This window comes from Berghia stephanieae, chromosome 3 (genome assembly GCF_034508935.2).
Source record: "Berghia stephanieae isolate SIO BIC M18660-M18661 chromosome 3, UCSD_Bste_1.3, whole genome shotgun sequence".
In the NCBI taxonomy this organism is placed as follows: Eukaryota; Metazoa; Mollusca; class Gastropoda; order Nudibranchia; family Aeolidiidae; genus Berghia; species Berghia stephanieae.
In genome coordinates this window covers 63,478,311-63,504,152 of record NC_088362.1, presented here as the reverse complement: position 1 = coordinate 63,504,152, position 25,842 = coordinate 63,478,311, and the positions used below count along the sequence as shown (strand labels likewise).

At 38.0% G+C, this 25,842-nt stretch overlaps 1 protein-coding gene across 1 annotated transcript in view; it reads right to left on the bottom strand.

Moving 5' to 3' along the window:
* LOC144968180 (uncharacterized) overlaps window positions 1-25,842 on the bottom strand; it is a 47,371-nt gene that overhangs the window by 3,743 nt on the left and 17,786 nt on the right. Inside the window, exons 4-11 of the mRNA XM_078906271.1 lie at window positions 10,810-10,936; window positions 9,225-9,390; window positions 8,348-8,598; window positions 7,691-7,948; window positions 6,606-6,985; window positions 5,837-6,025; window positions 4,314-4,431; window positions 319-488 (exon numbers count right to left, since the gene is read on the bottom strand). Coding sequence (XP_078762397.1) covers window positions 319-488; window positions 4,314-4,431; window positions 5,837-6,025; window positions 6,606-6,985; window positions 7,691-7,948; window positions 8,348-8,598; window positions 9,225-9,390; window positions 10,810-10,936 — 1,659 coding nt within the window. The remainder of the gene's footprint in view (window positions 1-318; window positions 489-4,313; window positions 4,432-5,836; window positions 6,026-6,605; window positions 6,986-7,690; window positions 7,949-8,347; window positions 8,599-9,224; window positions 9,391-10,809; window positions 10,937-25,842) is intronic.

Genomic DNA, 25,842 nt, shown 5'->3' with positions numbered 1-25,842 from the left:
TAAAAATGTTATTTTGAATTTTGGTCCCTAAGACAACTTAAGAAGTGGAGCCCTCTTGAAGATGACGGTGTAATATCATGAAAAAGAAGACTAAAGACTAAATTACGCTAAATCAGGAAGCTTCAAAATGAACAATCTGTCAAGTGCATTGAGCACGATTAATTCATGGGAATGGTCTATGTGTTCATCAATGATTTATATCAAGTAATAATAAATTTATCTTTTTACCAGAAATAAAAAATTTTCATGACAAGGGAATGTTATTAATTTAAGAAATCGGTTTATAAATTTTAAAATATTTATTCCAAAGGGACTTACTTATTCGGCTGATTGGTCATAAATTTGATATATTCATCTTCCATGGTAGAACCGTCAAAGTACCAGGAGAGATCGTTGTACGGATACTCAAATCCTTGTCGACATTCACACTTGTAGAGACCAGAGGTAAAGTAGTCTGCAGTGTGGCCATAGCCTTTAGATGGGGCGCACTGTGAAATGGATGAAAGACATGCATGATTAAAGGGACTGCATGTTTAAATTGCAAGATGAGATCAACATAGAATATAATTCAGAAAAATTGTGGCAAGGACATTTGTACCAATAAAGATGAGATATATGTGGTATGGAGAAGTGCCAGATGAAAACATAGATTATAAATATAGCGGTGTCAGAGCCAAACTCGGGATCTAACTGACACGGAACCCTCTGACTGGCTGAGAGAGAGACATCAGCGAGCAGCCGCACTAGCCACTGAGCCATCCAGCCACATAAATCAAGAAGATATGCTTGTACACATAAATATGGATATACACTTGTGGTTCCATCCATGAAGCATTTTTAAGTAAAGGCTGCTGACTAAGGTAAACATTCCAATCTACCTCGATGACCGCAAAGAAAATATTGAGATGTAAATGTGGACATGTGGAGATGTAGGGCTGTGATGCTGTTATTGGGATGTGGAAACAATCATCTTTTGATGGTCCTTGACGTTGTGCCATGTTGCTGTTATTGGCACTAGGAAATAATCACCATTTGATAGTCCATGACGTGGGGTCATGTGCCTTTTATTGGCACCTGGAAACAATCACAGTTTGATAGTTCATGAAGTGGGGGTCATGTCGCTGTTATTGGCACTAGAAAACAATCACCATTTGATACTGTTTGATCGTCTGTGCCATGGTTGTGTTGCTGTTATTGACACCAAGAAGCAATCGCCGTTTGATATTCCATTGAATGGGGTCGTGTCGATTGGCACCATTGACCAATCACTGTTTGATATTTCATGATGTCGGCTGTGTCGCTGTTATTGGCACCAGGAAACAATCACCGTTTGACATCTCGTGACTATTCCGCCAGTGCCAAGAACAGAAAACACACATCTGGCATTCACAGCTGTGTCCCAACACATCAGGCGACCACACTGTATCTCATAGATACTTCAAGGAAAACATCACTTGGCTCCTTATTATAATAATAATCTGTAATCTTTGTTTTGTTGGGTCTTTTTCTTTCTTTTTTAAATCTATTTATTGATTATTACTCTTTTAAATACATGCTTATAATTTTATGAGTATGATTTATATCCAAAAAATTTGTTAATATTGATCTCGAAATAATCCTGCATGTATTTTTTTTAAAGAGAGAGAGAGAAAAGTTTGAAATAAAATTCTAAGCATCATGTTCACCCAGAAATAAAACCGTTTCGAGACAACTGGTCACATATCACTTTTGGCATAATCTTACTATCCCATGGAAAATAAATAAATAATTAATAAATAAATAAATAAATAAATAAGCACTTCCATAACTCACCAAAGACCACTTTCACTCTATCATTTATCAGTTTCAACACTCTGTTATGTTTTCACCTAATCTCAGAAATTCAAAAGGCCTTCACCCAATCATTTATAAATTTCAACACACCGTTACGTTTTCACCTTATCTATGAAACTCAAAAGCGAAGAATAAGATCAGCCGTACAATGTAAAAATGTACAAAAATAAACGGAAAATCATAAATCATTCCTTCATTATCCAAAATATCATGTGGAAAATGTCAAAGTGACGTCCGTATCAAGCCCGACAACTTGTGTCACTAGTCACAAGACAACAGAAAACCTATAATTTTTTATGTCTCTCTCTTTCCAATTTGGTCGGAGGATTTTCAATTTTGATCCTGATTTGAAACAACAAGTCCCACATCAATCAGTGAATTGTACAAGCTGGCAGTGTATGCATAAAAGAGGAGGGAGGGGGGGGGGGGGGGGATAGAGGAAGAAAGGATGGGGAAATGAAAGGAAAGGAATGGGGGGGGGGGTATAATGACTATGTGTCACAGAAAGGTCACCAGTGTACACCCAAATTGGTATCACAGGACCAATTATTCCTGGTGTTTCTCACATTCCCCCCCCCCCCCCTCTAATTCCCCCCCCCCCCCCCCCTCCCCCACCTCAACTCCAACTCGAAACATTCACAGCCTCCCAGTCTCCATTGTATTACTGAAAATATTTCTTAAATTTCTCTCAACCCCCCCCCCCCCCCCCCTCTCCAATGCTCTGACTTTTCTTTTTGAATTTCTCCTCCTCGAATTTTCCCCCTTCCCCCCAACCCTCTCCCACCTCCCACATTCTCATCTCATCCCCCATTTCACACTCCCCCCCCCCCCCCCAACCCAGCCCCATTTTCATAACGTTGCCTATGTTTCAATGAGCTAATGAAACAGGAAAACCAACAACGCGTGTATTATCTAAAACCATAGATATGACCAAAGCTTCAAACGAATAATACAGGCTTCAAACATCCTATGTCAAACCAGATCCCAATTAGAGTCATCAAAAGCTTGAGTTGAGACAAAGGAAAAGACTGATGCATGAATTTGACACAAATACACTAAATAACACAAGACATGCAGGGGGGGGGGGGGGAGGACGGAGATCCCTAACATCAAATTGGCATTCTGGGAAAAAACAAGAACCCTGGCGTCTGTCTGATCCCATGATCTCCACTCGGCTACACACACCGACTTCACATATATTTTTCTTCGTTTCAGCCATTAAGTTTTTACTCAAGATGCGACTCATCCCCTCGAAAAGGTACTATGCAGTGGTAAACCAGAAGCCACGAAGGAATTTTAAGGTTAAACTGTCAAGAAATGTGAAATTTTAGTATTTGTCAGTTTAAGCAATTCTATTCATTTTCCTCAATAGAAGACAAAACCTTGACCCAATTCCCACATTTTTTCTATAAATTCTATTTTTTGCATCTTTATAACCTTGACATAACATAATTCTGTTTTAATTCAATGGGTCATGAATGTAAATACAGTCGTGTCTCTCCAATCCGAACATCTCAGCATTTTGTCTGGATTACAGAGATATCCGGATAGTGGAATCAGTCCCAAATGTGTACACAAATAAAAGAGAAAAAATCCATCATCTGGCAACCTGTCCGGATAATGGAAATATCCGGATTGTGGAGTTCCGGATTAGAGATGCAACTGTGTGTATATCAGAATGGCCCCAAACTTATGTGTGTGCTCAAATCTTGAGATGGAAAGGTTGTAAAAATATCATGATTCGGATACCTAAAAAAATGAAATAAGTAAGAAAGAATGTCTTGCAGGTTTTATGTCTCATTGAGCTGTTAGCTTGGGATTCCTTTTGAAGAGTAATCTTCAATCTTCAGTGGCTTGTGTTTGCAAAAGACCCAAGGGCCCTTCACTGTAAATGGTCAGTTACAGTTCAGTCCAAACAAAACAGAGAACAGTCACAGATTACTTTGATGAATGAATGTGCAGCTATGTGGTCTTGTCGCTTTCGGATCGGAAGGTCCTGGGTTCAAGCCTCACTCAGAGTCCTTGGCAAAGGCTCTTTACTCACAATTTCTCACCGTGCTCAGGTGTAAAATGAGTACCTGGCCATTAACAGCATTGTCTCTGTCGTAAAAAAAAAAATGTAATATCGCCTAACAGACATCATGTCTCGTTCTTCATGTTACATGTTGCTGATGGTCAGAGACCCCTTGTAAAGCGCTTTGAGCATGTTTAGTGGATATTGCGCTATATAAAAGCTCAAGAGTGCATTCAAAACTGTTTTGAATGTTTTCAAACATTCAATGTCCATTATGCCAGCTGGCAGGATATTCCAGTCATTTATTGTTCGTGGGAAAAAGTGGGAGTAAGTGCATGGTTATCGGACAGGATGATATAAAAGCCTCTGGGTTAGGAACAAGGACAACAACTTCTATTTAGAATCACTTTTCATACACTGACATTAAAGTGTGTATGCACTCGTGAAAAACTCCATTCCAACTCACCATCTGTGTTTCATAGTCACATCTGGCTGTGTTCTTGAAAGCATTGGCAACATGGAAGGGGGCGGGGCACTGATCTATCGTCAACTCGTTCAAGTCCACTTCTACACTCACCACACCCCTGAGATAGAATCACAATATATAATCATTATTTTTCATTTTCTTTTGTAAATAAAACAAAATGAAATTCCCTGAATTCAAAGGGAAATCAATCCGATTGTTTGTTTTAAAGGGTTTTATGGCACTTGCGACACGTTTGGGTCATATCAGCGCCAGTAAAAGGGAAGACAATGGGAAAGTCAACAAAATTCTAGATTACAATTAAAAGCATCAAAGAAAAATAAGACAAAGGGGAAATGGTACAAATAAGGAACAGATGCAGATTCCAAGAACATAACATCAATGTACTTAGTTTGAGATCACCTAAAAGTCTCATCCAGACACAAGCACAGGATCTGACTAAGAGGAACATACTTAAATGCTTACATTCAACTAATATAACAATACATAACAGAGAGATGATTTACGACAAAAAAAATATCATCTCCCAAAACTATGATGATACATTTGACTGTTTACCTCCCAGCCAAGGACCCCATCCAGGGAAAGGAAAAAGCCAAGTAATCTCATTCCAAGGCAAAGACAGAAATCAAGGTTGATCCCTGGTGAAGTTGGGATTTTTTTTTCTGACCCTCCTCTCCACCCAGAGGTGATTGGGTAGCTGGGTCTGTTAGATCTGGTGGAAAGTACTTTGCAATAGACTAGCATCCTATCCAGGGGTGGCAAGCAATAGCTATTATCCATTTTACGCTATAAAAACCAGGATAAACTCCAGCTCCATAGACTTTATGCCTCTGAAGAACTACTACTCTCAACGTAGAGTCAGATTTTTTTTCTGGCCCTTCAGTCCACCCTGCAACATCCTGTCTATGGGTAGCAAGCTATTTTTACTGTCTGCTTAATCCTACTCAAAACTGAGATAAACACCATCATCAGGCAATAATGATAATAATATAATAATAATAATAATAATAATAATAATAATAATAATAATAATAATAATAATAATAATAATAATAATAATAATAATAATAATAATAATAATAACAATAATAAAACTAACAACTGTTGAGCTCCAATTTAGCAATTCACCTCCAAAATCAGGAAAATGTACACCCATGACGAAGACATTTTTGATGACATAATATCACCATATGTGTGGCTGGCTGAGAAAACCCGGAAATATAAGCAAATGTCATAAATTTGAGTTATGTATGCAGTGGTGTAGACCACATCTTTCTGATCATTTACCATTTTAAATTCTCTTTCCATGTCTATTAGAACTCAAGTTATGAGTTTTTTTCTGAATTAAATTTGTTGCTATGGGAAACACTTAACTTCAATTTTGGCTCATATCTCGAATTGAGGCTTGCCTCATATTCCCATGTTTTCTCATCCAGCCTCACATATAAATATAACAATAATAAACCAACAAACAACTAGAATTCCTGGAAAAATTGACTCACTTGAATTCAATATCCTGCTTGATGTCGTCTTTGCCAAAGAAGGGGGCGAGGTAAGTCATGACCCAGGAATTGACACGGCCATCACACTTGAACTGCGGCCTCAGCCATTCCCCGTCCTCATAGTTGACGGCCCGGTACGTCAATGGGTAAAAGATGAATCTCACGCTGCTGTTTCCAGCATAGTTGGATCTAGAGGGGGAAACAAGATAAAATAAAATAGAGTGGACTTCAATTTGTTTTTCCATCATTTTCTGAATAAAATAACAGGATTCTCTAATCAAGTTTCAGTTTTAGCTCAAATATAGATTGGAAAATATCCAAATTTTTCCTAATTGAACACCAAACCCCACCCTTTCCACAATAATTTATTTATCCATCAAACACCCACAGATCTATATCAATGTTGAAAATGAACCAGTGAGCACTTTTCTACCTCCCTCATTACTAAGACAACTATCAAGGCAGATGGACTTTGTTCCGTAGCAATAAACCTAAATCTGAATAAAATATATTGTATCAATATTCTAAGACAATAATCAGTTTAGAATTTTACATTAAATAGATAAAATGTTATATCAAATAGAGAGAAAATGGAAAAAAGAAAACAGAAGGAAAAATAAAGACATTTTAGTGCACAGATCGAAAGAAAAAAGTGTTATATAAAATAGAGAAAATGGAAAAAAGAAAAAAGAAATAAATTTTAGTGCACAGATCAAAAGAAACTCATGAATAATTTAGTTATAAAGTTATAAACAAAACGACCACTTACCGAATCATAGGCTTGGCAGAATATCTTTTCAAAGCCACAAAATTCGTCGCCCACCTGGCCTTCATATCCCTGAACCACTGTTCATCCGTGTAGAATGTTTTCATACCAGCCATATCCATAGCACTGAATCCGTCAGCCCCACCAATGCTGCCCACACCCTTGGTCAAGACACGGAAGGAATAGGGACCAAAGAACTCGCGGGTGATGCCGTCGCTGAAACGGGGATCTGTGTTGTTGATAGGTGGGGACATACGGAATTTGTAACGATCGAAGTAGATGCCAGATCCCAAAATCTTCCAATCCGCCATCACATTGGCGATGACTTCGGCAAACATTTGATTTTCATCTATCCTTCTGTCTCCTTTCAAATCTCCAAATTCCTGAAAATATTAATGAAACAACTTTTAAGATTGCTGTAACAAAAAGTGACATGTCATCTCTAAACGGTATCATATCAGGACAGCTTAGATGGTCAAAAATGAATTTAGAATCAAAACAAACCAAAAATAAGACTTGTGTTAACAATCTTTTTTTTTTTTGGTTCTATCAAAGAATTGAATTCAATAAGAAACTAATTGACCTTTTATATAGCGCAATATCTACTAAACATGCTCAAAGCTTTACAAGGGGTCCCTGTCCAACGCAACATTTAATATTTAGGACAAAACATGATGCCTGTTAGGCGATATTATAATTTTTTTTTTTAACAGAGACAATGCTGTTATCGGCCAGGTACTGATTTTACACCTGAGAATGGTGAGAGAATGTGAGCAAAGAGCCTTTTCCAAGGACTCAATTATGCACTGAGTGAGGCTTGAATCCAAGACCTTCAGATCCGAAAGCGAATGTCATACCACAAGACCACATAGCCTCACAGGTATTATAACGAATACGATTAATGTTTATCATAATCAAAAACAAATAAGATTTACGAAGCTTGTTTCAATATCATGTCATGCATAAGACATTGAAAGATTATATAATCGGAGTTAGCCATTTATTAATATTATTATCACCATCAATTTTATGTGTAGTATTACTATAACCATAGAAAATCGCAAACACTATCACCCAATAAATCTCACCTCGTATTCGTCCACGTTCTGTAAAAAGGCAGACAAGAAATGAGCCAATCGCAGAGCAGTACGACCCTGGGCCTCAAACTGTTTGTTAGCTCCGTAGCCAGCATCTCCGGGCAGGAACAGTTCATAGGCTTTCTTGTTCTTACACGTGACAGCATTGGTCGTACGGAACCGCTTCATGATCTTGGCCATTCTAGCTACTGACTCCTCGTCAACAGCTTCACGTTTGCTTCTTCTATGAGGAGGATGTAACTTTGCGGCCTGAAACAAATTGTGGAATAAACTTTAGAAACAAATATATGACATAATCAAGTGTACAATTATGTAACTTAAATTTTTTTGGAGTGTGGATACAGATCAATGATTATCGTAATTCTAGGTTTTGTCATTTGTCTTAATTTATTCATCACAATCCTGGAATCTTATAGCTAAGTTCATGGAGCACTCCAACCAATAGCAAAAAATGATGTTGATTATGGTGATGTTGTTGTTGTTGTTGTTGTTGTTGATAATGATGATGATGATGATGATGATGATGATGATGATGATGATGATGATGATGATGACGACGACGACGATAATGATGAATGATGATGATGATGATGATGATGATGATGATGACAACGATGATGACAAACGATGATGGTGAATCAAACTCACAGGTTTTTTAGCCACTAATCTCTTCTTCCTGCTCAACTTGGGACTGGCTTCCTCTGCAGCTCTCTTCTCTCTCAGCTCTTCGGTGAATTTGGTCATCCTAGAGATTATGGATCTCCTGGCCCGACCTGTGACACGAGCACTTTGGGTGGAGGCTCCGATCTCATTCAAGAACTGCTCGTAGGGGTCCAGCACAGACACAGATCTCTTGGCACGAACCACCTTCGGGATAATGTTAGGAATAGCTCGTCGATCTGGAATCGGGAGAGAATAGCATTGGGAAATAAGGTTCAAGTTTGAGTGCTAGTTCAAGAATTTATACAATAACAACGACGACAACTACAACAACAATGACAACAACAATTTATTTGAAGTCTACATGATCAGGTTGGACTTTCTGGCAATTTGAAGTATACAGGGGGTGGGGACAAAATAAACAAAAGCCTTATGTCAATTTTGGGTAAAACGTGCACAGATTTGAGCTTTGGGCTTTTTTTTTTTTTTTTTAATAGCACAATATCCCCAAAACGTGCTCAAAACGTTTTAAAAAAGGATCCCTGACCAACAGCAATAAGTAACATGTAGAACAAGACATGACATCTGTTAGGCAATATTATAATTTTTTTGCGACAGAGACAACTGAGTACTGTGAGAGAATGTGAGTAAAGAGCCTTTTCTAGTTGTAAAATGAGTACCTGGCCATTAACAGCGTTGTCTCTGTTGGAAAAATTGTAATTACGCCTAACGGGCATCAGGTCTTGTTCTACATGTTACATGTTGCTAATAGTCAGGGACCCTTTGTAAAGCGCTTTGAGAATGTTTAGTGGATATTGCACTATACAAAAGCTCAAGCTTCTTTTGTTGTTCTTTTTTCACTCACCCTCGACACTGAGGCAGTCGAATCCAACCTCCCATTCTTCTTTGGTTGCCTCTTCAATCTCCCTGCCCAGGAATGGGCCGTCATGCCACCAGGGATAGTAGTAACCAGGGTTACACACACATTGGTAACCCCCACGACGGAATCCATAGCCGCTCAGGGGCTCGCACTGATGATGGAAATAGATAAACAAATGAATCGATACATTCATAAGGTACATTTAATGTCACATCAATACAATACCTTAGGTGATCTAGGGAAATGATCCACATACAAGAATAAAGTAAAATATATAAATAAATAATATAATAAAATTCCCTTTCTGCATCCCCAATGGGGAAATTTGTCTTTCAGGTCCATTCCAAAAAAAGACTGGAATAACCCAGGTGTTAGCCGCAGTGCAGCGCCACAAATTGAAGTAGGGTGAGGTAACTTGCTCAATGCCACACAGCCAGAGTGGTGGTTGAACTCAGTACCTTTCGGGTACGACGCAAAGACCAAACTACTGTACCATGCGGCCTCACATATCACTGGAAGAAGTTTTGAGATAAGGCTAGGAAAAGGTGTTTTGTGAATTACCAATGAAAATTTGGATTTCTCTTTAATATTGTAGTTCACTTCTGTCTATTTTCTTTTCTTTTTCAACTGTTCGTTTGTTAGTCCCAATACTATTTCATCTGGCAAAGCGTTCCATCCAGTCCTTTGTGATTTTTGAGAAAAAAGCTTCCTAGCCTAAGAGTTGTGTGTTCTAAATCACGGGCCACTCTCATTTTCATGCATTCACCAATTTCAACTTTTTTAAAAGCTAAGTTTCTTGGTCGCAATATGGGCTCAGTTTCTTGGTCGATGAAAAGAAAAGAAATCGCAAATAGCAGAGCTGGTGAAAAACAAACATCTGACAAAGGTGAGTATAAAACAGTGGAAAACAAACAGAAAGAAAAATACAAGTAGGACTAAAAAATAAACCAAAAAAAAAAACATCTCAAAGACACCAGCCTGCCTAGACTGTGGAGTCGAACCTCAGACCTCCTGATATCTTCAAATTTTTATCTTGAATAATCAGGAGATCTGAGGTTCGATCCCCAATTGATGCAGGTTCTTTCTTTTTTTTCCGGCGATGTGGTCTTGTGATATGACACTTGCTTTCGGATCTGAAGGTCCTGAGTCCGATTGAGCCTTGCTCGGCGCATAGTTGAGTCCTTGGAAAAGGTACTTTATTCACATTCTCTCACCGTACTCAAGTGTAAAACGAGTACCTGGTCGTTAACATCATTGCCTCTGTTGGGAAAAAATGTGACATTGCCTAACAGGTGTCATGTTTTTCTACCTGTTAAGTGTTGCTGTTGGTCAGGGACCCTTTGTAAAGTGCTTTGAGCAAATTTAGTGGATATTGCGCTATATAAAAGCTCAAGTTTGTTTTTTGTTGTTTTTAAATCAGGAGATCTGAGGTTCGTCCCTAGTTGAGGCAGGCTGATTTTATTTTAGGGGGATGATTATTCTTTTTTTTTTTCTTTCTGCTATGTCTGGTACCATTTCATCCACACCTTTTTCATATTTTCACGTTAAACATCGGAGGAGGCACACTTACCATAGTGGTATCTCTGCATCGGTGGGTGCCAGCAAAGATGTTGGGTTTGAGGTTGCCGTCACCCAAGGGACATTGGTTCATATCCAGACGCTCAAACTCGATATTCACCACTGACACGGCCGTGAATCTGGTGGAGGAAAAGAAAAATTGAAATGAAGAAATACATAATATACATTGCAAAATATAAATTAACCATTGAGTTTGTTTGTTTGTCTGATTTGTGGGGGGGGGGGGGTTGTTTGTCTTATTTTGTTGTTGTTGTTATTTGATTTGTTTTTACTTTTGTTGTTTGTTTCGTGTTTTGTATTGTTTTTTGTTTTACTGGGGTTTGGGGGCGGGGGGGGGGGTGTTTTTGTGTTTGTTTTTTTTATTGGGGATGGGGGGGGGGGCGTTTGTTTTGTTTTTTTGCTTGCTTATTTTTCGAAAACCATTTTTTTTTTTCAAATCAAAAAATAAAATATAAATTATACAATCGTTATGTCTCGTCATAAACGTGAAAAGTAATGAACAAAAATTGAATATTTTTCCACCCCTCCCATTGGAAAACTCTCTCATTTCTTAGTAAATACGTACTTGTTGAATAATGCTTTGAATGCGTTGAATAAACATTTTATAAGACATTTTTAAAAGACAGCTGATATGTAATTAAAAATAATCTTTTGGTGCGAATGAATACAAATCCAACGTTTTTATTGTTCCGGTCAAATTGTCTTCGAGGAGAAAGATACAAATTATGGTGAATAGAAATACTAATACCATATCATTTGGTATGGTAAGCTCGTAGTGTTATTTGGCACGATAAAAATAACTCGTTTAATAAATATAAAGAAATGGGAGGCCTTCCGAGAGCTCCTACATCCCCAGTATTCTTGTTTTTGTTTTTTTTATAATGTTCTAGTATGGGGTTTGGGAGGGGGGGGGGGGAAAGTCTCCCCCCTCCCAAAACAAGAATATTGGGGATGTAGGAGCTTTCGGAAGGCCTCCCAAAGAAATGAAAGAATCATATAGAATAAACAGCTTGGAAGAAGAACTAAATACGGGGCACACTGTTTGATGTTTTGCTCTCTTTCAAAGTTAATATAAAATATTCATTTTTTGTTCATTATTTTATTCAGTCCAGAGCAGAGCTTCTAGCAGCTTAGCATCACTTCGTCCTACGTGTAAATTGTTCCTGTTGGCTTGGGACTCCTTGGAAGGCGCTTTGAGCACGTTTAGAAGATATTGCACTATATAAAACCTCAGGTTTTGACAAAATGTTTAACTTACCTACTTATCTATTGATCTATATATCATACTTATCATCCTATAACTTATAGCTATATAGCTTTCTGTCTGTCTATCTATCTATCTATCTAGCTGGCTATTTATTTTTTTTCCTGGTGAGAGCGAATGCTCGAAACAATATTGTAGAAGTTGACCATAATTATACTTGAAATGTTTTGTCTATTTATTTATCAAAGTACTCTCTCTCTCTCTCTCTCTCTCTCTCTCTCTCTCTCTCTCTCTCTCTCTCTCTCTCTCTCTCTCTCTCTCTCTCTCTCTCTCTCTCTCCCCCCCCCCCCCCACCCCGCCCCAAATCAGACAACAAGCAATGAAGCTAACGATGACGATGACATATTGAATGGCAAAGGTGAAAAGGACGCGGAGAGTAAAGAGGACGGGGCGTTGGGAGGGGATGTGTGTGTGTGTGTATGATGTGTATCGTGTGTATGTGTATGTGTATGTGTATCATGTGTATGTGTATTATGTGTATCGTGTGTATGTGTATGTGTATTATGTGTATCATGTGTATCATGTGTATGTGTATGTGTATTATGTGTATCATGTGTATGTGTATGTGTATTATGTGTATCATGTGTATCATGTGTATGTGTATGTGTATGTGTGAGGACAGGATTGCCAATTTGGTTTGTTTTTATTTTATGCCATAATATCCCCCCCCCCCCCCCCCCCCCCCCCCCAATTTTTTTTTGTTTTTTTTTTTTAATTTGTCTTTATTCTCATGACTGCGAGATGAGAGTGTAGAAAGTTGTTTCCACTTTTGTCTGTATTTTAACAAGAAAAAGTGGTGTTTTGAAAATTTTGGCATTTTCAGGCAATTTGGCATATATTTTTTTCTGCAACTTTTTTGGCTTTTTTTTTTTATTTTAGCAAAATAAATCTGGCAACCCTGGTTAAGGATCGTGATAGCAACACAGGGCACTCCAGCAACACATCCAATACCAATTTTTAGTTCATTCCCACGGAGCCTGCCCTCAATAGGGTTGGCCGTTTATTGTTTCCCAAACAATAAGAGAGATGGTTTGGGGGTGACAATAAGAGGGAGAGAGAGAGAGAGAGACAGACAGACAGAGAGAGAGAGAGAGAGAGAGACAGAGAGAGAGAGAGAGAGGGGGGGGGGGGGAGGGGAAGAGAACTAGAGAGTGATGAAAAAACACGTATATACAGAAAGATTCCGAAAGACAGTGATGAGAAAAGTTTGTGTGTGTGTGTGTGTGTGTGTTTGGGTGTGTATGCATGTTGGTGTGGAATAAACAGATAGAAAAACATGCAGACAGATAGACAGACATACATATCTACAGGTAGATAGGTAGACAAACAAACAGAAAAACGGATAGATAGAAAGATGGACAGTCAGACTGACTGAAAGATAGATAGACAGACAGACAGACAGACAGATAGATAAATAGAATGATAGATAGATAGATAGATAGATAGATAGATAGATAGATAGATAGATAGATAGATAGATAGATAGGTAGGTAGATAGATAGATAGATAGATAGATAGATAGATAGATAGATAGATAGATAGATAGATAGATAGATAGATAGATAGATAGATAGATAGATAGATAGATAGATAGATAGATTACAACGCCTAAAACCCATTCCCATAGTCTGAAAACGTGTCTTTATGTAATAATGAACCAGCATATCGTTGATCGATAAAGTAACATTTCAATAAGGAAAAAAGATGCATCATATTCGTATGAATACGGCTAAACTACTGTGGTTGGCAGCTTTGCTTTTGTATTGTATTGTCAAGAAAACGTACTTTCTGTTGTTGTCTCCTCTAAAAAAAAATAATTACCCTACGCAATAGGTACTAAATTAGGCTACCAGAGTAAACATTGGGAGCCGCTGGTACTAAATCAACGGATCAAAATCCTTGGGATTACGTATCGTCCAGTACTTTTGTAACTGTAAACCATCCAAATGAGCAACCACTAACTAGCCCACCTATCGCCATAATAGGAGAAAACGTCAGTAGTGACAGACAACGTTGTAGGCTAAGTGATGCCTTGTTAGATTATAGAGATAGTCTCGCTATTAATCGAGGGGGGGGGGGGGGGGGGGGGGGGGGGCAACGACTCATATTCAAAAATTTGGTCAGAAAACTCGTCCTTCAAATATTGACCGATTTAGATGACCCTCATCCTGAAAAAAACTCCCAAACCTGGGTTATTGCAAAGTCTTCCTTAAAGTCCCAGGTTTGAAAGATTTTGCCTAACTGAGTCGATCGATATTGGAAGGACGAATTTCCTGGCCAAATGTGTGGTTTTTTTTTCAGTTAACTGAGTTGTTAGTCTTGTCTATGTGCTGGTTGGTGGGTTTGGTCATAGGGGTGGGGGTGAATGGTGAAAGGGATGAATGTGACAAGCTGAAAAGGTTATGGAGACAATGGGTGGATGAGATTTGGAAGAGATGATTGCTGCTACTGCTGCTTGTCCTATGGCTGCTACTGCTATTACTGTTACTATTACTACACCTCTGTAATGTAACAGAGAGAGAGAGAGAGAGAGAGAGAGAGAGAGAGAGATAGTCAGATAGATAGATAGATAGATAGATAGATAGATAGATAGAGATTGAGAGGAGAGAGAGAGAGAGAGAGAGAGAGAGAGAGAGAGAGACAAACACCCACAGAGGTGAGTGAGAGAGTAATGGGACGACATACTGTTTAGGACACACCAATTTGATTCTATTATACTGGATAGTGAAATTATGTGTAATATTAGAAACAGGGTTGCCAGTTTGGCATTTTAAATGCCAGATTCCAAAAATCTGGCATTTTTGAAAACCGTTTGGCATTAGAAAAATCATTTGGCATTTGGCATTTTCATTTGGCATTTTCTTTTCTTGTATATTATACTTCAAATGACACCTTTTCTCAACCGTGGTGTAGTGGTTTAGCACTCCACTTAGTAGTCAGTAGGTAAAAAATTACCCCAACAGGAAATTAAGTATAATTCAAAAAAAAAAAAAAAAAAAAAAAAAGAAAAGAAAACACGCAAGCCACCAGGATATGATAGTAAATTGTCTATCAAAAGTGAGTAGTTTTCTTAGTGGGGATGGGAGGCAACAGACTTTGGCATTTTTTGGAGTGTTTTGGCATTTTTTGAGTCTTCCACTGGCATTTTGTTGAAAAATAATCTGGCAACCCTGATTAGAAAGTGGAGAGGCCATAGTGTAGCTATCTACTCTGCCGTGCTCGAAATAGCACGTAGGTACATGTTTAAAATTAGGGCCAGAATAGTCGTCCTTCGAATATGGATTGAGTTAAAATGACCCTCATCTTAGCAAAAGCTGTCAAAACCTAGGGCTTGTTGTTGTTGTTGTTGTTGTTGTTGTTGTTGTTGTTACTGATTTTGTTATGTTATTGAAGCTGCTGACTGAAATTGTTTCAGTTCTTTTGTTGGCTATTTGTGTGTGTGTGGGTGGGGGGGGGGGGGGGGCGGGGTTGGTGTATGTGTTGTATTGATATGGTACAAAGTGATGGAGGTGAAAGGGATAGAGATGGCTGACTGAGGCGATGATAACAGTTTGAGACAAATGTGTCTGCACATCACAGAGTTTCGAGGAGAGCAAAAAAAAAAAAAACAGTAGAGAGAGAGAGAGAGAGAGAGAGAGAGAGAGAGAGAGAGAGAGAGGGGAGAGAGAGAGAGAGAGAGAGAGAGAGAGAGAGAGAGGAGAGAGAAATGTAGATAGGGATAAATAGATGGGGGAGAGAGAGAGAGAGAGAGAGAGAGAGAGAGTGAGAGAGAGAGAGAGAGGGGGGGGGGGGGAGCGTAAATAAATAAAGGGCCCTCTGTGACACCAAATAGGAACAGGGGTTGAAAGATTGGACTGGATAGATAGATCGTTAAAACTGGTGATGATTCATTGTGTCTGTAATGTGTGTAGATGCCTCCTGGATAGGCTAGGCTAATGTTGTTTTCTTTCCTTTTTTTCTTTTGTCTGTTATGTTTTGTTTTTGTATTTAGTTCTTTTGTTGTTGCTGGGTTGTTTTGTTTTTGTTTTGTTTTTTGTTTTTTTTTTTTGTTTTTTTTTTTTTTGGTGGGGGTTTGTTGGGGGGGGGGGGGTGTTTGGTCCCTCTTTGGTGCAATACTACGTTCAGATAATACCAAAGAGGATATATTATTTCTGGTCATGTATTATTCTTTAGTAATAGGGGATATATTATTATAATATTATGTAGGCTAGAATATTACACAACTGCTGAACACGGCAACACATTTAATTTAGTGCGTGACTTACTAACCAGTATAGAGAATAACTCGACAGCATTGTGGACCTAGCAGAGCCTAGCAAATACCATGTAAACATCACGCACTCACACCTCGTCCGTCGTCAAGCAAATCATAAGCTGACTTGCCTAGTACTATGAAAAATTCGTAGAATTACGAAATTTTGGCTCCCAATTTCAGAACTCCTTGAACAATTCTGAGCCATTAAAACTTATTGAAAATAAAAGTAGATGCCAGAATGCATAATTATAAGGATTTTGGAACGTTCTGTAATGTTGACGATGACGACTACAAGTTTTATCTTCTAAAAAATACGATTATTTTTTTGTATTTTCAAGTTGGCATGTCTGTGTAAGTATGGCTGGTCGAGCATGCGTGCATTGGGTGTGAAATGGGCTGTGGTCGGCCGTCATGACACCTCAGGTTTAAGTCTTTCGGACAAGTTAGGAACGTGTGTGTGGGGGGGGGGGAGTCATTTAAGTCTATCGGTGTGACCAGTCGCCTCAAAACGATATTATGTTGGGGGGGGGGGGGGGAGCTTGATTTAAAAAATTGAATTTATTGTCAAGTAAATATGAAATCTTGGTAAAGTGTGTGAGCTTTGTCCGTATGTAGATTCTAAAATTGGAGAAGGGGAAGAAAAAAAAAAACAAAAAAAAAAAAAAAAACATCAAGCTACACATTTCTGTTAATTTTTCACGTTAAAATCACTTTTTTATCACAGGTGCCTACTGAGGCACAAAATAAAATACCGCTTTAAAACGATATGTCATAGATGACGTATGAAGTAAAATTATCTAGGCCAAAATGAGAAAAGGGATGTGTTGTTGACAGTTGGTGTCAATTCATGGGGATTCTTGAACACATCACGACTTCATGACAAGTAGGTACAGCTACAATTATCAGGAGTCCACTGCCAAAACCTGCTAAGTCGCTTTTTCATCACGCAGAGAAAACTGCAATTTTTGTTTGTTATTTGTTTGTTTTGTTCTTTTATTTATTTATTTATTTATTTATTTTTATTATTGGGGGGGGGGGGGTGGTTTTTGTTTAATTGTTGTTGTTTGTTTGTTTTTTGTTGTTTTTGCTTTTTTTGGTCTTTTTATTTAGTTTGTTTAGTTTTGTTTTGTTTGTGTTTTTTTTTTGTGTGTTGTTTATTTTTTTTGGTTGTATTTTTTGTTTTGTTTCTGTTTTTTGTTGTTGTTTTGTTTTTGTTTTTTGTTGTTTTGTTTTTGTTTTTTGTTCTTTTTGTTTTTGTTTTTGTTTTATTCGGGGGGGGGGGGGGGGGGTCGGGAAGGCATTTATCTAATGGGAGATACTTGTCTTATTTGACTATAAGAATAAAACCCCGAGTGTTTAGAAACTTCCAATGTTCCCCGATGATTCTAAGGTATCCAATAGATTGTTTGAGTGTGTTCAATCATTTTCTTTCTGGGTGTGACTAAACGAGGTTTGAAGTCACCTCCTCACTGTTAGTTGTTGTTAGGTTTGTTGGGGTTCTTTTTTCATAATATCATTGACAAGCCACAACAGGGCTTGAAAATGACCAACCCTTTAGCGTAGCATCATCTGACGCCATTGAATCGGCAGATAAACATAGGCTGTAAAAATAAATCACATAATGATTACGTTCATCTGTGATGACATTGGCGATTTCTACTCTTGCTCAAAGAGGAGAGAACCAGCAAGTGAAAACTACAGAGATTTTCATCAACGTCAATTTCATAAAATAGAGGAAAAGCAGTGAGTCCAAGACTGTACCCTGAAGCAAGCTTGTCGATATCATTTGTAGTCCCATTTATAAAAGCTGGTTTTTTTTTTTTTTGCTTCTTTTTTTCCCCGCAAATTGCAGCTCAAGTTTTTAGTTAAAGCTCTTTGATGTGGACTTTGTCGAAGGTTGAGAGAAATCAATTAATAGTATAGACCACTTAAGATTAACAACTCTGGTATCGTTGGCCCTACTCTACTCGAAAGATTAGACAGCTGACTAGTCTAACTTGCCATTCATAGAAAAGGTCCTTAATAGAAAACTGACTTTTTGTTGTGCAAAAATTAAAATGCAAACATTCATCATATCGGTGATTCGCAAGAGAAGCAGAAATATAATTTCATACAAATTTTAATGTGTAAAACAAGTTACCATTGTTGAACATTAGGTTGGTGATATTTTAAGCCACTATGGAAGTCAAATTGATAAACACATTTATATTTCTATGTCAACGCTCACCAAAAACTTAAGCTCCAATTCCGGCTGAACGGACTTGTACTTTTAAATAATAAAAAGAAAGAAAAAAGAAAAAGAAAGAAAAACACTTTAAAAAACGCAAGTTAGACTTCAGAGAAAATGTTCGTTCACTACCGTACTCTGGAAAAACACATATTTAAAATTTGGCCAGAAAACCCGTCCTTCAAATATCGATCGATTTAAATGACCTTCATCTTTTCAAAAACTCTCAAACCTGAGACTTCGCAAAGTTTTCCTTAAAGTCCCAGTCATTTAAATCGATTGATATTTGAAGGACGAGTTTTCTAGCCAAATTTTTAAATATGGGTTTTTCCAGAGCACGACAGAGCAGTGGTTGTCGATGAACAAGACAAACGGTCAATATTCACGACAGGGGGGAAGAGCAATAAAAAGAAACCAGGGAGCAACAAGGTTGAACAAAGACTCGATCACACCCTCCCATGTCGGTTACCTTTACGAGCCTGTTATTTTCACACGTGTCACAAATTGGATCTATGTCTTTCCTTTACCTGGTGTACACGTTACAAGATGTGTATTGATTGGTCTCACTCATTGAGAGAGACTTGAAAAAAATTATCTAATTTGGTTAAAATGAACCCTAACACTTTTCACGTACTTTGGAAAGGCAAGAATTTAAAATTTTGGCCAAAAAACTCGTCCTTCAAACATCGATCGATTTATAAACGACCCTCATCCTGGCAAAAACTCTCAAACCTGGGACTTAATTGAAGACCTCGCGAGGGCCTAGGTTTTAACGTTTTTTCGCCCAGATGGGGGGTCATTTAAATGGATCGATATTTGAAATAGAGTTTTCTGGCCACATTTTTAACATAGTTGTTTGTTTTTTCCCAGAGTAGGGCTATTAACTCGATTGATATTGAGAATTGGTCAATGAATGGATGGGTGACAGCGATAGCAAACTCAAGACCAGAAAGTACGTCCGGAATAATATGTGCCTTTTTAAGCTTTCTACTCAAGACTCGGCTATACTTGCCTGAATGAGAATTGGCTATCAGCTGTGGCGGAGATTGTTAAGACTGCAAGTGGTATGTACTTTAGAAGGTTCGCAACATTTCATCGACAGTAGAAGTAGCCATTATAGAATTAGTCAGAGGCAAGTGTGAGAATGTACAATATTCAGGTGAAATAATTACCTCCAAAAAAATATCTTTTTGAGATTAAAAAATTCAAAAAAACAAAAACAATCCAACTTTCTCCAGTATTGGAACGGCTCGGATCAGGACTCAAACCCAGACATTCATATCATGCCCAATTTGTACTTTAGTCCATCTCATGCTCTTGGCACAAAGTACATCTATTCTCTAGTCTGACATCCGAACACAAAAATTATGGGCCTGGTATATGACTGCTGCAATGCAAAACAATTTGAGAGTATTTCCATGAGAAAAAATGGGCCCATATCAGACATAACATCAATGAGTAGGCTCCACGTCGCTCTGACAATTTGGCGTCATGAGGCGTTTCAGTCGTCATGCTGTACGTTGCATCATCCCTTTCTCCCCAGGAAACGCCATCAGACCATCCGTCGTGACGACCCTGCTGATAGTGGGGTTTTGTTGTTTTTCTCCATGATAACTTTGGTCTAAATCACTCTTGTATTAAACTTAACGCTAGGAATGTTCTCATGTGTGACCCATCGTGTCAAAACGTTATCATGTCAGGGTGGACTCGATACTTGAAGTACAACTTAAAGCCAAACATGTGTTTGAGATATATATATATATATATATATATATAATATATTATATAAGAGAGAGAGAGAGAGAGAGGAGAGAGAGAGAGAGAGAGGGGGGGGGGGAGAGAAAGAGAGACTGTGTGTATAAGTGTGTGTGTGTGTGTGTGTGTTGGTACGTGGATGTCCATCTACCCCCCCCCCCCTACACACAAACACACACACACACACACACACACACAACTCTTTCTCCATTTCCTGTGCCGTCCTTCATTTCAAATTCTTATAGTCCATTTCAAGTCTCCTGGTGTAGCGTTAAGAATACATTTTTTTATCCACCTAAAGCTGAAAGTCAACCAGGGGAGTCAACCGAGATGAAAGACCCAAAACACCCTTAGAGCAAACAGAGTTGTTCCTTTTCTTTTTCCAACGTTTAAAAAAGAAGAAACGAAGAAATGAAACAAACAATAACTGGTGCGGCTGCTGTAAGAGGGGAACAAACAGGGAATATAATATGCTTTACAGTCATGGAGTAAAAAGTTAGCCCACACCCTTACACAGAGAGAGAGAGAGAGAGAGAGAGAGAAAGCGAGAGAGACAAAGAGATAGATAGATAGATAGATAGATAGATAGAGAGAGAGAGAGAGAGAGAGAGAGAGAGAGAGAGAGAGAGAGAGACTCGGCTCCCTTCTGTTCATACAAAATAAAATTTACATATTTTCTCTCCATGGCAACAAAAGTGACACAAATATAGTCCAAAAAAAAAGAGAAAGAGGGGGGAGATAGATACAGAGAGAGAGAGAGAGAGAGAGAGAGAGAGAGAGAGAGAGAGAGAGAGAGAGAGATTGTTAATGTTTTCAATGTTTTGTAATGCGCATGTAAAAAATTCCTCATCATTAGCTTCAGATTCCATAATCGCTAGACCGGAAGTCGATCTCAAACGCGCATCCTGTCTCGTGTGTTCTCTTGTGAGTCCATTGCAGGAATCATTGACGATCCTTGCATAAACAAACAAATATTTAAATAAATAAATAAACAAACAATCTCGGTGATGTCGAGATCTTTTTCTGACCTACCGTCCACCCAGTCCACATTGGGGAGCTGGGTCTATTTGATCCGGTGGATAGTACTTTGCAACAAACTAGCGTCCTGTCCTAAGGGTAGCGAGCACTTGCTATTGTCCATTTCACGCTATAGAAACCAGGATAAACATCGATTCCATGGGACTCTGAAAAACTACTGTTGTAAACATAGACTCACACCATTTACTATCCATTCAAGTCACCAGACATGGACAACACAGTTATGACGCAGTTGGCAACACATACATTACAATACGACTCACCCGTGACAGTCTTCGGTTAGGATGGAGCCACTCATCCAGGAACTTCCGGTTGAGAGCAAGTCCGACTCCATCTTCCATGAACTGGTGGGACAGCAGCTCGGAATTTTGTTGCCATAACAATTGCAAAAACGTCATTGTTCGTTTTCTTATCATTCTCGTTTTCAAAGTCTCCATTGTATACCACAACTACTGGAGTAGCAAAACTTATCATAAACAAAAAATGGAATATAACAGCTTCAAAAAAAAAAAATACCCAACACAGAAAGTTTCGTGCTCAAAACCCTTCTTCAGCCAACAACAAAATACAATAAAGACATAAATACATTACTAAATTCCATATTGACGACAGAGAAGTGACAGAGAAGACAATAGCGAGTGTTTTCTCTATTGTCAACCTGAGATTTAGTAATGTATTTATGTCTTTATTGTTTTTGTGTTGTTTTGTTGTTTTTGTTTTTTTTTTTTTTGTTTTGGTTGGCGGAAGAAGGATTTTGAGTCCGAAACGTTCCGTGTTGGGTATTTTGTTCTTTTTTAAAGCTGTTATACTTTTTTTTTGTTTATTACTTTTTACAGTCCACAGCTTCTAGCAGCTTCGTAACTTAGTATCACCAAAACTTATCATAGAAAACTCAAAGATTCATTTACCACGACGTCACATTTTAGTAGATTACTGAAGGAAGAAGATGACGGTCCTGTTTCATTTTCTTTTTAAACGGATGTATAATTTGTGTTTAAGGATACGTAGTATGATTTATCTATCACCATCGCCTATTTCGCACTTTCCACAAATGCAACTCAGGGCACCTAATCGATTACTACTCGGTACTCCATTCAAATTACCAATATCGATCTACCCATGGCCCTCTCTCGCGTTACTCGGATATCCCCTCATGCCTTATCACAACTCATTTTTGGTTATTTCCCCCCACCACCACCTATCAACAGTAACCACCAAACAAAAACGCCACTCACCCCAACCCCCAACTACAAACACATATAAACCACCCGCAATCAAAATTATCGGATATTGATGACGTCATTCATCCAACAACAACACACACAAAAAAAAAAACAACATCGATTGAATTTTAATACCGCTAAAAGGTTCAGCCTGCCTTTTCCTTCCGCTCCTTTTTATCGCAGTAAGAACCTTGGTGCAAATATTAACAGGTCTGATTACTGAACGCAATAATGGCCTTAATTTAAACATTGTTGTAATGGACAATATTTTGCTTTGATTGAGAGTAGCCTATTTCCATTTATTACCAGGCCTGCCAACAACTACGAAACATTCGTAGAATTACGAAATTCTTGCTCCAATGTCAGAACTCCATGAGCATCTCAAAGTCATTAAAATTCATTGGAAGTGAAAGTTGATGCCAGACTTCATATTAATTTAGGATTTTGAAATGTTATTTAAGCCTTGTGAGGGCAAATTGTTGATTTTTAAAAAAGTTAACTAATACAATTTTTATCTCCTAAAATTTACGATTTTTTTAGATTTTCAAGTAGACAGGCCTGAATAACAACAGTGAGTCCATAAATATGTGGGTTATCAGACCTGCAAATAAACACGCGTTGGTAAGTATACCCTTTCTAAAATTCCTAATAAATAACTTGCATCGCAAACACTTAAACTTAAACCAATTATTATCCAAAAGCAAAATCCCTGAATCTACCAGAGGCACAAAAGTGAACTCCATTCTTCCAAAACAATTATAACATAGACTAGAAGTCAGGCCATGACATGACTGAAATGTGATAAAAACGGTAATCTAGGGACAATCATGAACCCACTGACTTGACTCAATTCAGTCAATGAAAAGAAAGAATAAGAAAAGAAAAATATAGACGGGCGCCAGTGGCGTATTTAACTAGTTAATTAACGGCCACACTCTGCCAAAACACGGTATTTAAAAATTTGGCCAGAAAATTCGTCCTTCAAAGTATATCGATCGATTTAAATGACCCTCATCTTGATAAAAGCTCTCAAACCTGGAACTTTAATCAAAACATCGCGAAGTCCCAGGTTTGAGAGATTTTTATTTGTTTGCCAGTATGAGGGTCATTTAAATCGATCAATATTTGAAGGACGAGTTTTCTGGCCAAATTTTTAAATTACGTGTTTTTCCAGAGTACAGCAGTTAACTGGTTAATTATTTCTAAAGAACTTCTTTGATTGCAGCTTTATCGCCAACCCACGAAAGGAAAACGTCCAAAATTATAGGCTATAGATTATTATGATACAGTCAGGCAGTCTGGTGGACACCAGCTATTTATTCACTAACCGCCAACAATCAGGAACCAACCAACCAGAAAGACCAAAAAAATACATAAGGATAGAGTATGACAGCACGTCTGGCCGGTAATCAGAAGGTCTGAGGTTCGACCCCAGTCGAGGTAGACTGATTTTTTGGGATGGTTTTTTTTTTTTTCTTGTATTTTTCTTTCTTGCTTTGTCTGGCACCTTTCATACACACTTGTTAAGATCTTTATCTCTCACCGGTACCTGCTCCCTAGTTTCTTAATTTGAAAGTTCACATAATATGTGACCCCTTGTCTCAAAACAGTAATATATTGGGATGATTAAGATGCTGAAAATGGAATGTGTAGCTAGAAATATCAGACTTAAGTTGAGTTTATATGCTTTGTAGAGGAGAAAGAATATCATATTTTACTGTGCTAAATACCAACGTTTCATATTTTTGACCAGTTTAACTATAATTTGACATTTGGTCCATCACGACTTAATACCGTTTTTAGACGAGGGGCCACATATGTCTGTTATTCTTTTAAAAAATTTTTTTAAGATCACGATCTCAGTATTAAAGGACATGCTGTGCCACACAACGGTCCGACGTGAAAACGAGTAAGCAACACATTATTATCCGTGTAATCAAAATCTGCGATATAGGCTACAAAATAATTTAACCGACGTGTAGCGACTTATTTACAGGCCTCATAACCCAAGTTGTTATGGGCCCATTGTTGTAATGGAATGGAAATACTCTCAAACCCACGCCCAAAAAATATTGCCCATTTCAATAATGTTAAAACAGGCCCATTATTACGTTTGGATATCAGAGCTCAACAATAATCAATTTATAGAACAGTGAAATCCACATAAAATCCCCCCCCCCCCCCCCCCCCCCCCCCCCCCAAATTAATTTTTTAAAGAAAAATATAACTTGACGTTCTCCTAGGAAATACCAGTTTGAGAAAAAAGCATCTTGCAAGTAGCCTACTTACTCTGCCGTGCTCTGGAAAAACCCATATTAAAAAATTTGGCCAGAAAACTCGTCCTTCAAATATCGATCGATTTAAATGGTCCTCATCTTGGCAAAAACTCTCAAACCTGGGACTTCAGCGGAAGTCCCAGGTTTGAGAGTTTTTGCCAAGATGAGGGTCAGTTAAATCGGTCGATATTTGAAGGACGAGTTTTCTGGCCAAATTTTTAAATATGGGTTTTTCCACAGTTCGGCAGTGTATGAATCATTTTCCCTACAGTATCATTTTTTAATAACGAACATAATCATAAAGTAAGAAGGATACAATATCTAACCGTCACTTGAAATATATATATAGATAAAATATAAAAAAAGAACGAAGGATAATTTACTCGACACATTGAGAGGCACGAAATCCCGTAATTGAAAACGTCTCAATAGCTTAAATAGAAAGAAAAATAGAAAAGAAAGTAATTGAAGAGTGGTTTTCCAAAACGCCTTAACTCCCTTTCTCCCCATTTTGAGATATTGAGGATTATTTCCCCGAAAATTTATCATTCGGTCTATTATTTTATCGCATTTAAACTTTAAAATTCTAACAAATCTAGGGAAATTCTTGTGTCAATTGATGCTTTAAAAAATAAAATTTACATTTCAATGTATCTATCTAATGAATGGAAAATCTCAAAAAGTAGAAAAACCGACTTAACGAGTTTTGGAAAACCAGCCTTCAATTGAATCAGTTGGTAAAAAGGCGAGAAGCTTATTATTATGTACACCACATCGACATCACAAAGGTAGAAAGTGAACGGGAAAACTTTGACACAAACAGGTAGATAGGCTTAACGCCCAGTGTTGAATGAAAAATGAAGTTCAATGAAATCAAAGTCCCTGCCCTGCCTGCCCAACTTTTTAACTGCCTGCCTGGCCGACTGACAGCGACGTTTAGGTATGAAGTTTGCATGGCATTCACTCCCTGGGTGCCACGATAGCGGC